General features: G+C 41.0%; 1 protein-coding gene across 4 annotated transcripts in view; it reads right to left on the bottom strand.

Annotated features, from left to right (window-relative positions):
* PRORP (protein only RNase P catalytic subunit) overlaps positions 1 to 13,484 on the bottom strand; it is a 53,568-nt gene that overhangs the window by 27,252 nt on the left and 12,832 nt on the right. For all 4 annotated transcript variants that reach the window (XM_065064061.1, XM_065064062.1, XM_005502316.3 and 1 more), the window contains one exon: positions 673 to 780. In XM_065064061.1, coding sequence (XP_064920133.1) covers positions 673 to 780 — 108 coding nt within the window. The remainder of the gene's footprint in view (positions 1 to 672; positions 781 to 13,484) is intronic.

A 13,484-nucleotide genomic window follows, 5' to 3' on the forward strand; every position in this document is an offset into this window, starting at 1 on the left:
AATTTAAAATAAATGATTGCTTGACAAAAAAAGCAACTTAAGCTATTTGTTAGTGAAATGCTAAAAGGGAATACCAAGAATTCTCTAAACCAGGTATTGGTAAAAAAGCAGGATTATCCTTCTACAAATCACCAAGTGGTAAGAACTGTAGCCAGTCTGAGCTGCCCTTGTAAGAACAGGAATCAAATGCTTAAGGCAATAGGAAGTGAAATAAAATGAAATAAAGTTTAAACTTGTACAGGATGTGGTCTGAACTAAGTTAGGGGTTATTTGAAGAAGAACTCCTACCAGCATAACTATATTAGACTAGATTTTCTATATGGCAGATTTACTCTGCTCCCCAAAATCCCTATTACCATGAAAACATACACGCTCACAGAGTTTATGTCCCACTAATGATGTTATTGACACCTTAGCTGTAACTATGAGCACTGCATACATGAGGACAATCAGATAGGATTTTTTATGGCTAATACAGCCAAACGTGTAAGAAGAACCATCTTCCCACTGATCATTTTTAATTTGCAAAGTCTAGATAACTCTTTGAACCTCATTGTAGCGTGCTACCAAAATGCTGGGTCAGTTTCTCAGGAGGATAAGTAATAATGAGGCACTCATTGGTTTACAATCAGTGTACACAAACCCCTTAATGAATATTTAACCAGCACTTACATTTTCACACTGCATCTTTCTGGGTTTTATGTGGGAAACATTGAGTCCATCAATAACAATATCAAAGGGAAGTCGATTTTCCACAAATGTTTGAAAGGCTTCAAATTCCTGAAATAAATAAACAAACACAGCGGAATAATACGTTGAGTTTAACAGAAAGAAGTTTAATTTACTTTTTATTAAAAAAAGAAACAAAGCCTAAATCTCTCACTTTTCCTTCATAGGCTACATTTAACGTCTTTACTTGCATATTCACTGAGACACCAAAAAAAAAGAAAAAAGAAAAGAGAGAGAGAAGAAAGAAGGGAGAAGAGAGGAAGAGGAAGAAGAAGAGGAAGAGGAAGAGGACAAGGAGAATCTTTAAAAGCCATAGTGTTACAGTGGATACTTCCAATATAATTTTAAATTAAAACTGAAAAGCAAAACTTTACAGTCATCCAGATTTTCAAAACCATAATCTGAACTGTACACTTTTATAAAGATATATGCTATTGTCAGTTATGCAACAGCTGCAAAACAAAACAACTTTTAAAACCAATAGACTGTGACACTATCACTAATTCTTAACATTTCCAAGTGTAAAATAAGCATCATACTTAGTTTCTCTGTAAGAATTCTGAAATCTCTGAATGCTAGTCAATATTTAAATAAATCTTTGTTTAGCAACAAGGGACTTGATTTGTGAGAAATACACAGGTGTCAGGGTAGCAAAACAATTAACTTTTTTACTAGGTCAAAAACATAATGCACAAACCAACAGCATCCATCTGTTTTTTCCAACGGAAGGAAAGCCACAATTGCTTTAGGCTTCAAATTGCATAGGAGAACAGAACACAAAGCTTTAATAAAAACCTTTAGGAATTTCTCCCTTCATTTTTGAGGAAAGATGTAGTGTTCTAAGTAGACACTGACCTGGTTTCATAAATGACATTTCTAGTAAAAAATAAGACTTATTTATCAGTAGCAAAGGTTTCACAATCCAAAGCTATAAATGAACCTTCATAGGAACTCAAAACAATTTCAAATTTCATGCCTTCTGTTAAAAATTCAAGAAGCACTTTTTTAATCTCCCACGTAGCAATATGGCAACATATAAGTCTAAATAAAAACCATCCCCTCAGCACTCAAACAAAAACCTATACAGCATATACAATTGTTCCTTGGAGAAAGGAGTGAAAGAAAAAATGTATTTGTCCTGCTGTCAGGCAGTAAGAAAGGATCATCAACTTCATAGCTAGTCAGAATGCTTACGACAAATTAAGGGGTTGCTTTATTAGGAGTACAAACCAACCAAGTGAGATAAAGATGCCTCACTCAGATGTCAAAATTTCAGGCATAATTTCCAAGTGAACAGAGATGCACTGGCCAAACACACACTGACAAGAACACAGACAACACAGGGCTCAGTCCAACACCACCAGAATCACTTGCCTTTTATGTTATCTTTCCTTTCCCCATGGATTAAATAAATGTTGTTATTGAGAAAGTACAAAAAGCTGGGCAAGAAAATTATCATCTCAAACAAAAAGAAATTGTTGGCATTTGTGCAGTGTTTTCCTGTGCCTCTCAGCCCCAATCTCAATGTATTTTACATAGATGAATAAATATTCACATTGCTATCTGACAGGGACACCAAGACACAGCAAGGTAGTCACTAGCAAAGGCAATGGCAGGGAGAGGGAAGATAAACAAATACAAAACCAAACAACAAGGATTTCTGACTTCTGGGCTTATGCCATCCAGTGGACTTCTCCATGGTGCAAAATCAGATGAGTCATCACTGTACTACTGGATGGCTGTCTGAAATGTGGGAAAGACAGAAAGAAGGAAAACACACAGAGACCAAAAGAAGGTGAAATTGGAGAGTTCTGAGACAAAGATGAGTGGAAATGGAAAACACAAAAGAAAGCGGAAGAAGATGAAAACATATGGTAAACAATCCAATAGAGCTTTATTTTCCTAATGCCAACAATTGCCAACATTATTTGAAGTAACACTGTTACAGTCAAGTAAACATTTTTATAAAGTAAAAGATACATGCATTCTTGTCTTCAAGGGGTCAGTTCAATAAAAAACAAACACTGTGGAGTAATAGTTCTAGGGCAGTTCCTAAGAGATGGATTTTCACAGAGTGGAGTGCTTTGTCAAGGCAACAGCACAGCACGAGGTGCGGGAGCAGCAGAAGAGTTTGGTGGGTCAGTGCTCCTCCATGTCCGCTCTTTGCTTGGCTCCTTCTCCTCTCCCAGCAGGGCAGGTGGAGCAGGAGCTGCCTGGAGGGTCCTGCTGAGAGGCACTAGGACAGGCTCAGTGCCTCTCAGGAGCCAGCTCCTGGCTTTCTGGGGTAGACTTTTGGAGCTGGGGAGAAGCTGCAGCCTTTTCAGTGTCATCCCCTTGGCCACCCGACCCTTCCCAGCCTCCTCCTCCTGGCCGTGTCTCCTACTCCGTTCTCAGCAGATGCCCAATAGTGTGTCCCTGCCAGACTTCCCGATCTGCTCAGTTGTTTTGCCTCACTTCCAGTAGACTGTGCGAAACAAGGAGAGACAGTTTGCTGCCACAGGAGACTTATCCACACAGGGAGATGAGGAGTTAACAGCAGAATAAGTGCAGAAGACGAATGACCAGGTTTAATTTATGTCACCAAATACAGAAGACTCCAGCAAAAAGCCTTAGATAGACTGAAAATCCCCAAGGATCTGTTCATCTTCTTCTCACCATCCATATTCCCACAGCAACACAGGAGCGCTCCTTTCCTTTTCCAGAAAAAAAACAACAACCAACACCCAAGCAAACAAAAACAACAAACAAACAAAACAAAACAAACAAACAACATAAAGAACCACAGAGAAGAATCAGGTCTGCTCCTCTGAGAGACAGTTTTTGAGTCGCCATACTTCCCATCCTCTCTGGACACAGGGAAGGAAAAGGGCGACGCCTGGGAATAAATAGCAGGCTAGATCATCCAGATGCAGTACAAAAGGTTATTCATATATACACAGACTTATGCTATAAGAGAGAAAGTACACAATTCAAAGGACGCTGTCTTTTCAAAGATCAGGATTTGTCTGGATTTTATGCAGGTCCAACTTACAGCCAAAGGAATAAAGAGATGATTCACCCCCAATTCTCTAAAGATATTTCCCTCACTAGCCAACTGTAAGAATAAATTTCTTTGTAAGCAGTAAATGAAGCAGAGCACAGCTGCTGCTAGGGTACAGCTGATCGAGAGAAGCCAGACACAATAACCATCAGTGCAGCACAATGATGCAAAGGTGGGTTTAGGCAAAAAGAAGTGAGATCTTCACTCAGGCTTTCCCTTTCAAACAGAGAATATAACACATGGTCTATATAGAGGCCTGCAAATGCCACAGGAATGTTTACATGGAAACTTTCTGCAGACATTCTGATTAACCCCTGCATTTCTGATTAACCCCTTCAACATGTCAACAAGCAGTGAAACATCTCTCTCTAAGAGCCCCAAAACAAACACAGCAAAACTTACACTGATTTCTAACTTGTTCTGACTGGGCTAATCTCACAAAGTTTCTGAGGAGAAGTCCATTCTCCCAGCCTCAGAAACACTACTCTGACTCACTTCAACAGAGTTGGCAACTGAAGAGACAAAACTTTAAGAACACATTGAGCATTGTTTATTTAACGCTCAGGAGCCGCAGGAAAGTGTTGCAATACAGCAAGGCTGTTCCTCCCCGCAAGCCTTCCCTGGCAGCAGGGACACGCGTGAAACAGCAGCTGCTCGTGGGGGGCTCCAGTCATAACTTGTTTCACATCACGTACAAAAGGAAAGGGAATTTAAAAAAAACCACCTGATCCCAGTCATTTCCTAGCTGGGGAAATAGGGGGATGCCAACTACACAACCGTTAGAAATGATTCACCGCACCTTCTACGAATAAACTTATCTTTGCAAATGGACACCACACTGACTAAATGGATTCGGAAGTAAGAGCCAGCCATAGCAAACCCATGATGGAATGCATCTTGACATGAAGACTTAAAGACATTTAAAATAATTTTTTGTTTAACCACTAGTGTGTGGGTGGCTCAAGTCCATTCATATCTCGGCAACAGCACAAAACAGTCTCACATTTTTTTGGTATTCCACACCAGGTGGATGACTCATATGCTGTTTCACCAGCATTTTATACTGGTATGTACTGGTGCTGCCACAGAATAAGGTGTTTCTACCTTCTCCATTCCCTCAGCCTTTCCTTCCTAGCCTTGCCCCCTTGCTGGCACACGGAGAAAGACCGAAGTGGATGAACCGAGCCACTGTCACAGCCTCTAGCTTGCACCAGTCCCCTGCTCAGGTCAGAGCACAGAGGTTTGTCCTGGCATGAAAATTCAGCCAGGACATGGAACAGGAATGAGACTGGCAGCAAGTGACACTACTGGGATCACCGTTTCCATCAGTAGCACTGACTGTGCCAACTTACTGGATTGTGAAACTACCACATTTTATGAGATTTATCTCTCAGGCTGGGGTATTGCAGCAAAACAAGAGACAGAGGTTGGTTTTAACAAAACAGACGTATAGGAACTATTGTTTGAAAAAGAAATTAAAAAGATTGGTTTTGTTATTTTAAACTATTCATTTAAAAATAATTTTTAAAAGTGTGACCTCGGACTTCAAAATTCTGGCTTACACAGCCAATAAAATTTGAAATAGCCATAGTGATAAATCTGAAAAATGGGGGCTTTCTGAAAGAGTATTAATGTTATTTCAACTTCTGTACATAAATTTATAAACAGAAAGGTATGTTTTTCTTCCAATTTCAGTGCACAAGACAGACTACAAGCCTCAAAAGCACAACAAAAATCAGGGGAGAAATTCATTGTTAGTACTTACAGATTTACTATGTTAAACATAACATAGAAATAACCATTACAATACAAAGAAACCATAGCTAAACAAGTATGTCCTTCGATAAAAGCAATAAGAGTAATTCAAATGAGCATTCCGAAATAATTTTCATGTATGTAACAGATCTAAGGGTATGACAAGCTTCAGATCACAGAAAGGTCAGATCACTTTGGCATTTTTCTCCTCAAATCTAAACAGGAAGTACGTTGGCAGCTAGAAATAAAAATAATGGTATTGCTTAAATTCTCCAACAATCCAAAATGTCTATTGATCTACATGCCAAAAAACAAAGTAATATAACATACAAAGGAGATACATGAGTGAATCCATAGTGGACTTTTAAATACATGAAAGGCTGTTATGTTCATGCCAACACATGGAATTTAGAAAAACAAAACAAAGAAAGCACAACACCCTACCAAAACCTATTTAAAATCACTGCAGAAAAGGCTGCTTGTCACTTCTAAACATAAAGTTTATGCTCACTCACCAGGAATGGTGGTGAGACAATAAAGTCAAAATTGCAAAACTATGGTATTCAACACATATTGTTTCCAGAAGCATTCACAAGAGTTTAGGCTTTGTACAACAGAAAAAGCAGTCCTTCCTTCTCCATATTGAATTACAATATACTCAAGTGCAAGGAAAGAGCAAATTCTAATTAACAAAATATTACACCACACTTAATTATTTTGTAACTCGACCCTAAATATCAAACACAGTTTTTTTCAACACCAGAAGAACAGCTTTTAGAGAAGTGAAAACATTCACTTATTAACAGTTTCATAAAATACAGCGTGATGGGGGTTGCTTTGTTTTCAGCAATGTTTCTCGGTATCAGAAGAAAAACACAGGAATGAGCATTAGAGTGTGAGAAGTAAAATTCAGCTGTCAAGCTGAAATCCTGCCAATTTTTTTAAGGCGCCCTGTTGGAGCACTCTTAAATCTGTTTGTTGCTGTGCCTGAAGGGTTTGAGTGTTTCCCCTCCCAGTTTCAGAGCTTGGAAATCCCCCTCAAACCCTTAAGCAGGAAGGCTTTCTGAGTATTGTGCATGGTATCACTATGTACTCTACTAACAATTTGTTTACCCTCCGTTACATGCTTCTAAAGTTAACAAATAATCTGGGAGTCACAAACTCCTGTAGCTGCAGCCTCTAGAGATACCTTCATAAACAGGAAGGTACTCACAGGTACATTGACAACCTGGCTGAGATGTGCTTCGCGTTGCCTGTTTGCAGTCCCCGTCACAGCAGGCAGTGCTGCCGCAGCACTTGCTCCTGCCTGCCCACATCAGAGAGCAGAGGGTCAGTCAAGCCCAGTGCAAAACCTGGACCTTGACCATCCAGGCAGCGCAATTCTGAAATGTCCTTCCTAGGCACAATGAACATGGAGAGAAGAACAAGCAGTTTATGCTGCTGTCCTCAACAGAAAAATGCCCTCATCTTTGCAAGACTGCCATATCCTAAGTGCAAGAGTATAGAAATGGACCATACCAAGCCTTCTTTTAAAACAAGCAAACAAGCCGTGCAAAGGCATAAATATTTTGAATTCATGGTGCTTTCAAAATTAAAAACACTACTTTGGAACCTTCTCATCTCAAGGCAAACCGCCTAACAGAATGCTAAACCAGGAAAAGTTTTACGTGAATGCTTAAATACAATGTAACAGGCATTACAGAAAGACAGGGGAATGACATCGTGAACTGCATAGAAAAGACAGCATCCCGAGTGAGGCAGACTAGCACTTAATTACAGAGAGTCCACAATATCCATATGGAAGGATGCTACATGAACATCAGACAGCCAGATATACCCCCATGCTGCTTTCTCTGCTATGCTGGTACAAATGTTTGAAGCAAATCTAAACACCCACAAGAAAACAAAACACTATTTTGTCACCAACGTTTGTCCCTTGCTTACCACAGGGCAACGCTCACTTCTTTCCTGGCACACTTGCAAGAGCCAAAGGGGACAGGAATGAACTGCTTTCAGCATGGTAAGGCGTTATGCTAGTTTAAAAATCTCACCACCACCAAACACTTGTGCTAACTAATATTTGCAGTCTCAAGAGAAATAGCAACTGTTCTGGGGGACTGAATAGTACCACAAGTTCTACCTCTATTTACTACTTCCAGTAACAATCCAGAGAACAAGCTTGCCAGTTTGACCTTGGTGCTGGGGAACATTATGGAGCAGATCATCTTACGAGCCATGACGTATGGGGCAACCACGCGATCAGGTCCAGTCAGCATGGGTTTATGAAAGGCAGGTCCTGCTTGACTAACCTGATCTGCTTCTATGACAAGGTAACCTGCTTAGTGGATGAAGGCTGTGGATGTTGTCTACTTGGACTTTCGTAAAGCCTTTGAAACTGTTTCCCACAGCATCCTCCTGGAGAAACTGGCTGCTCATGGCTTGAACAGGCATACGCTTCACTGGGTAAAGAACTGGCTGGAGGGCCGGGCCCAAGAGCTGTGGTGAACAGGGTTAAATCCAGTTGGCGGCCAGTCACGAGTGGTGTTCCCCAGGGCTCAGTATTGGGGTCAGTTCTGTTTAATCTCTTTATCAACCATCTGGATGAAGGTATCGAATACACCATCAGTAAGTTTGCAGAAAACACCAAGTTGGGTGGGCATGTTGACCTGCTGGAGGGTAGGAAGGCTCTATAGAGGGATCTAGACAGGCTGGATCAATGGGCTGAGGCCAGTTCTGTGAGGTTCAAGAAGGCTGAGTGCCAGGTCCTGCACTTGGGTCATAACAACCCCAGGCAGTGCTAAAGGCCTGGGGAAGAGTGGCTGGAAAGTGCCTGGCAGAGAGGGATCTGGGGGTGTTGATTGACAGCTGGCTGAATATGAACCAGCAGTGTGTCCAGGTGGCCAAAAAGGCCAACAGCACCCTGGCTTGTGTCAGGAATAGTGTGGCCAGCAGGACTAGAGAAGTGATTGTGCCACTGTACTCAGCACTGGTGAGGCCCCATCTTGAATACTGTGTTCAGTTTTGGGCCCCTCATGTGGGGGACTACGGTGGGTCTGTGGATTCCCTGACGGAGGGCATATGAACAGAAATTGGCCTTGAAGATATGAAGGCCTACCCGTGAGAAAGATGGGAGTAAAGGAGTATCCGGAGATGTTAAGGATGTACCCGTGAGAGAGAAGGGAGTAGAAGAGTAACATTGATGATAGCAAAATTAGCCAATGAGATATTACTGCTGTAACTTGTAACCAATAGTGAAGAGACACATGAATTGGTAAAACTGTATAAAAATGCACTTGTGGCAATAAATGGCATCTACTACTTTCATCCTGGAAGAACTTGGTCTATGTCATTTGTCCGTCTCAAGCACGACACCCTCATAATAAGGACATTGAAATACTAGAGAGAGGGCAGAGGAGGGCAACAAAGCTGCTGAAGGGCCTAGAGCACAAGTCTGATGAAGAACAGCTGAGGGAACTGGGGCTGTTTAGCCTGGAGAGAAGGAGGCTGAGGGGAGACCTTATCGCTGTCTGCAACTACCTGAAAGGACATTGTAGCATGGAGGGTGCTTCTAGATTCTATGATTCTAATTATAAACCTACGCACCCAGCATCTGTACACTGTAACAGGGTTGAACCAATCACTTAAAATTGTGCAAACCCTCCAGAATAATATGATCTGATAGAGTTTAATGTGCCCACCTTTTGCAAGCTAGTATCTCTAAAAATTATTTCCTTGTGTCAATGAAAATGGAGGTAAAATAGAACCAGATGGCATTAATTAATTTCCAAAAAACATGATACAAGCCTTCATAACAAGCTACTAGAACACTGAAGTAGTTATAGCATTTAAAAAAGGCAGAAGAAAGCAAGCAAAGGGTCATGCTAAAAAAAATAGCAGTATCTTTCAAAGTTCTGTACTAATTCCCGTATTTAAGAAATATTTTACAGATACTTAAGAAATTTAGCATGGAAAGATGAAACAATGCATATTGTAGGAGAAAAGTACACTTATATGTTACAGATTGATGGAGGAACTGTATCAACTCAAAGGACCATCGCAGTATAATGAAAACATCTGCTTAAACTGATGGTGTTTTAAAACCAATCTAACCAAATCTTAAGAGATGAGGTGTTGGATAGATCAATTGCAATTATTATAACTTTTTAAGCAATGTTAATTATCATAAATTATAATGAAAACCTATATTAGACAATTCCACACAGGCCTCTGCAGCATTAGAAGAATCTAGTTTTGACCACAGTTGGAAATCAGCTCCTCAACTTAGAAGGACCTTTGGTAATAGACCGAAGTAGCAAATGGTAAAGGAACATTCGATAATGCCTGAGTTGCAAGAGGTAACATTTCAAAGTGTCTTAAATCAACATGTGCTCATACTAATCTTAGTTTAGAAGTATTATCAAATAACTTAGCAATATTCAGAGACAGAGAACACTTTTAAAAGAGGATCGTAGTGTATGCAGTCTGCATTACATAAACATCTCTCAAGATTCTACTTAGTGGAATGCATGACCTGCCAGTAAAGGATTGTGTGTCCAAGAAGTTCCTGATAAAATAACCTCATTTAAAAATTAGCTTCTTAGATAATTCAGATTAGTTTAATTCTTTAGATAACAGCTACTGTTCGGACTTCATGTTTATGGTCCTGTGTGCCTCTGTGATCAGCTAATGAACAGGAAAAAAGAAACACTTTATCAACTTATTCTATTTCTTCTTCTATGTTCTAGCTAATGTAAGGAAGATACAGATCTGAGAAAAATCACTGCATTAGCAAACCATGTTTATATTTTGCTCAGCAAAATCTTCAGAGGATATATAGTGGAAATAAATTACGGTTAGCAATTGTATTTTAACCAAGCAGCTGGTGTGCAAAAAAATAAGATTAGAACCTGTTTTTTTTTATTTGATTGCACTAACTGGAATATGAAGATTGTGCCATGTTAGAATAATTTCCTAATACAGACATGACAAATTTGAAGTTTAAAAAGACTGCAGAGGACAAAAACCAGGTTTAGATAGAGGACCGGAAGAAAGAAGCATTCTTTCATTGCAGGGTGGCCTAATTTTGCTGCACAACCAATTGATAGCAAAGGAGACCAAGTGACCCTAACAAGGTCCCAACTCATTTCTTGCTATACGAATCCAGAAAAGGAAGGCTATGGACCACCCCAGAATATCTGACCCACTCCCAGGTAAGATACTCTAACACTGAGGTAATTGAGGGAAAGATATATCTGCTGAATTTATAATGTTTTCATCCAGATCTATTTCTTGCTGCTAAGGAAGCAGCTTAGTCTTTTATCCTCCTGCCAAAAGACTCAATGTGCTTCTGTTTACTTCCATTATCAGCAGCCTCTAGGGTAAGGGAGGATGCAAGAGAAACCTTAGAAAAATTTCAACTGCCTTTGTCTCTCACCACCCATTTCCCATTTGGTCTCCCCTCTTCTCTTCCTTTTCCTTCCTCTCAGAAGTTCCCTCCCCTCTAGCAGATCATAACACAAGAAGAGTGTATCACCAACCCTGAATTAAATGGAGACAGGAGAACAGAAAGTAAGCAGGATAAAGGCTGCAGTGCTATCAGACTCTGGGCAATCCACTACTGCAATTGTCTCAACACCCACCATAAACCATTACCCGTCTTAATGCTTACCAGATACACAAGATTCAGTAGTGGACTGAGCTCTGAGGCTAGTGTTCTTTCCTACCCCCAAACTAACCCTAGTTCTAGCCAAAACACTGCAAGTGAAACAAACCCACAGCTAGTCCCGAGCCACACTCTGACCAGCCCTCCTTCATCCTTGTGGATGTTACAAGATCTAGCAGCAAACCTGGCGCTCGAGGCGATGCAGGATTCTGCTCTACTGAATACTAACCCTAATCTGACCAAGGCCAGTGGCCTGTATTTAGCAGAGAACTGAAAAAAAGAAAAAAAGAAAAGAAAGCTGTTCAACCCTATCTGTATGTAAATGTTGTGTCTCATCTTTGCACATTTTCACAGATCTATGACTGCACAGGGCTCTTCACGATTCAGGTGTCTTCAGGCTTGATACCAGCGTATTTAATTCTAATTGCAATGCTAACCCTATCCTTATCCACAAGCTAATAACCATACCCTTCCCCTAACTAAAAATTAGCCACGAGGCAACAATGGACTTAGTCACCAAACTGCTGTTCTGCAAAACCTGTAGAACTAACCTGTTCAGCACTGACCATCCTATAACCAAACAACAGTTATAAGTTTTTTGATCCGTGTTGTTGCAGACTAGGTAATGCATTTGTCCCTATTGATGCCATCTCTAAGCTACTACTCTGGTCTAACTGCACTCATACCGAGTGAGTGCTTCAAGTATTTTAACTCCTAGATATTCACTCTTACACTAGTCTCATCTGTAGCCCAACATCAGCGCATACCCAAAAGGCTACCAAGAAGCCCTTCATCTCCACCAGCACTCCATCTTAATGAACCTGTAGGACTCCAAAAATAACTCAAGTTCTCCAGCTCCTGCTGTCTAAAACACTGATCCTTGAACACCACACTTTCATGACTTTCTGGATTCAACAATAACAGGTTCTCCAATCCTTGCTATCCTGAAGCCCCAGCCTATCTACAATCCAGTAACTCATATCCATCGAAAAATTAGTCATAACTTGCTCATCTAAGCCAAGCTCAGCATTATTCCTATTATTGGGCCTCCTAGAAGAGTGGAAGGAGGAAAAAAAAAAAAACAGACAACACCACCACCAAATTAAAAAAAAGCAAGCTCAGAAGTCTCTACCACCTTGAAGCCTAGGCTTAGCCTTAATCCTAACCCTAACTACAACTCACCACCCTTATACTCTTCTCCAGAACTAACAGAAAGCTTTCAACCCATGCTGGCACCAGCAGGATTTTCATCCTGACAGCAGGGTTCTTGCAGAAGCTAAATCTGAATCCAGGTGCTATAATTTTAAATGCAACTCTAGCAAAGTGACTCACCCTGCCACAGAACCCAACAAGAGGACTTTCAGTCATTCCCACCTGAGAATTAATGACAGGAACTGTTCCTGCTGAAAACAGCCTCCATCCCAGTGCAAGGGACTTTGCAGCATTCAGCAACATGCCAAAATTGTGCACTCCTGCTGTAGAGGACAAACACTTAACTGGGAATCTGATCCCTTTGCTGCAACATGGCACATATCTGGGAGAAATTCTCCCACAGGAGAAATTCCACCCAGCCTTCTCCTTCCTTCCATGATTCCTCACCACAGAAAGTTCTTCGCTCCCTGGCAGTGACAGGGAGGAGGTAACATCTATGGGAATAGAGGTAGAGGAGGCGAACAGCAGACACAGCCTGGGCTGTGGCACACACTGTGCAGATAGTATCAGCTGTTTCCTGGGAAAGAAAGGGTTTTCTCCTCTTCAGCCTCTGATCTTCTCAGGAGACACAGCAGACCTAACTGAATTAACCAGCCTTCTCTTTTTCCCTGGGCACAGGTCATGACATCCAAGTGCAAGACGGACAGCCATAATCTCAGGCACCTCAGGGCAGGTGAGGGTAGCTCACCTTGGAAACAGCTCCTGTGCAGGCAATTTAGCTGGCTTGGACCACAAGCTGAGAGTGAGTGAAGCAGGCAGAAGAATGAGCAGATCACACTGGAAGCTGGGAAGTTGGTCTGTCAGATGGGGTTAGGGCAGACTGTGTCAGACGCAGCCTTCTTAGAGTTTGGAGTACATAGGTTTTTCGGAAGAAATAAACTACTCCATTCAGAACAGGACTGACATATACCACACAGGGCTTCAGTGCAAACCATGGAGTTGGGAAACATGCATGCATGGAAGGAGAAACAAAGCACTATAGAAAAGAAAAAGCATCAATCTAAAAGTAAGAGATAGAGCTTTAATTTCAAGGCTCCTTGGAAACAGCACAACCTCATTCAGTTGCAAAAATAACACTGAGATGAA

Source organism: Columba livia, chromosome 5 (assembly GCF_036013475.1).
Source record: "Columba livia isolate bColLiv1 breed racing homer chromosome 5, bColLiv1.pat.W.v2, whole genome shotgun sequence".
NCBI classification, from domain to species: domain Eukaryota; kingdom Metazoa; phylum Chordata; class Aves; order Columbiformes; family Columbidae; genus Columba; species Columba livia.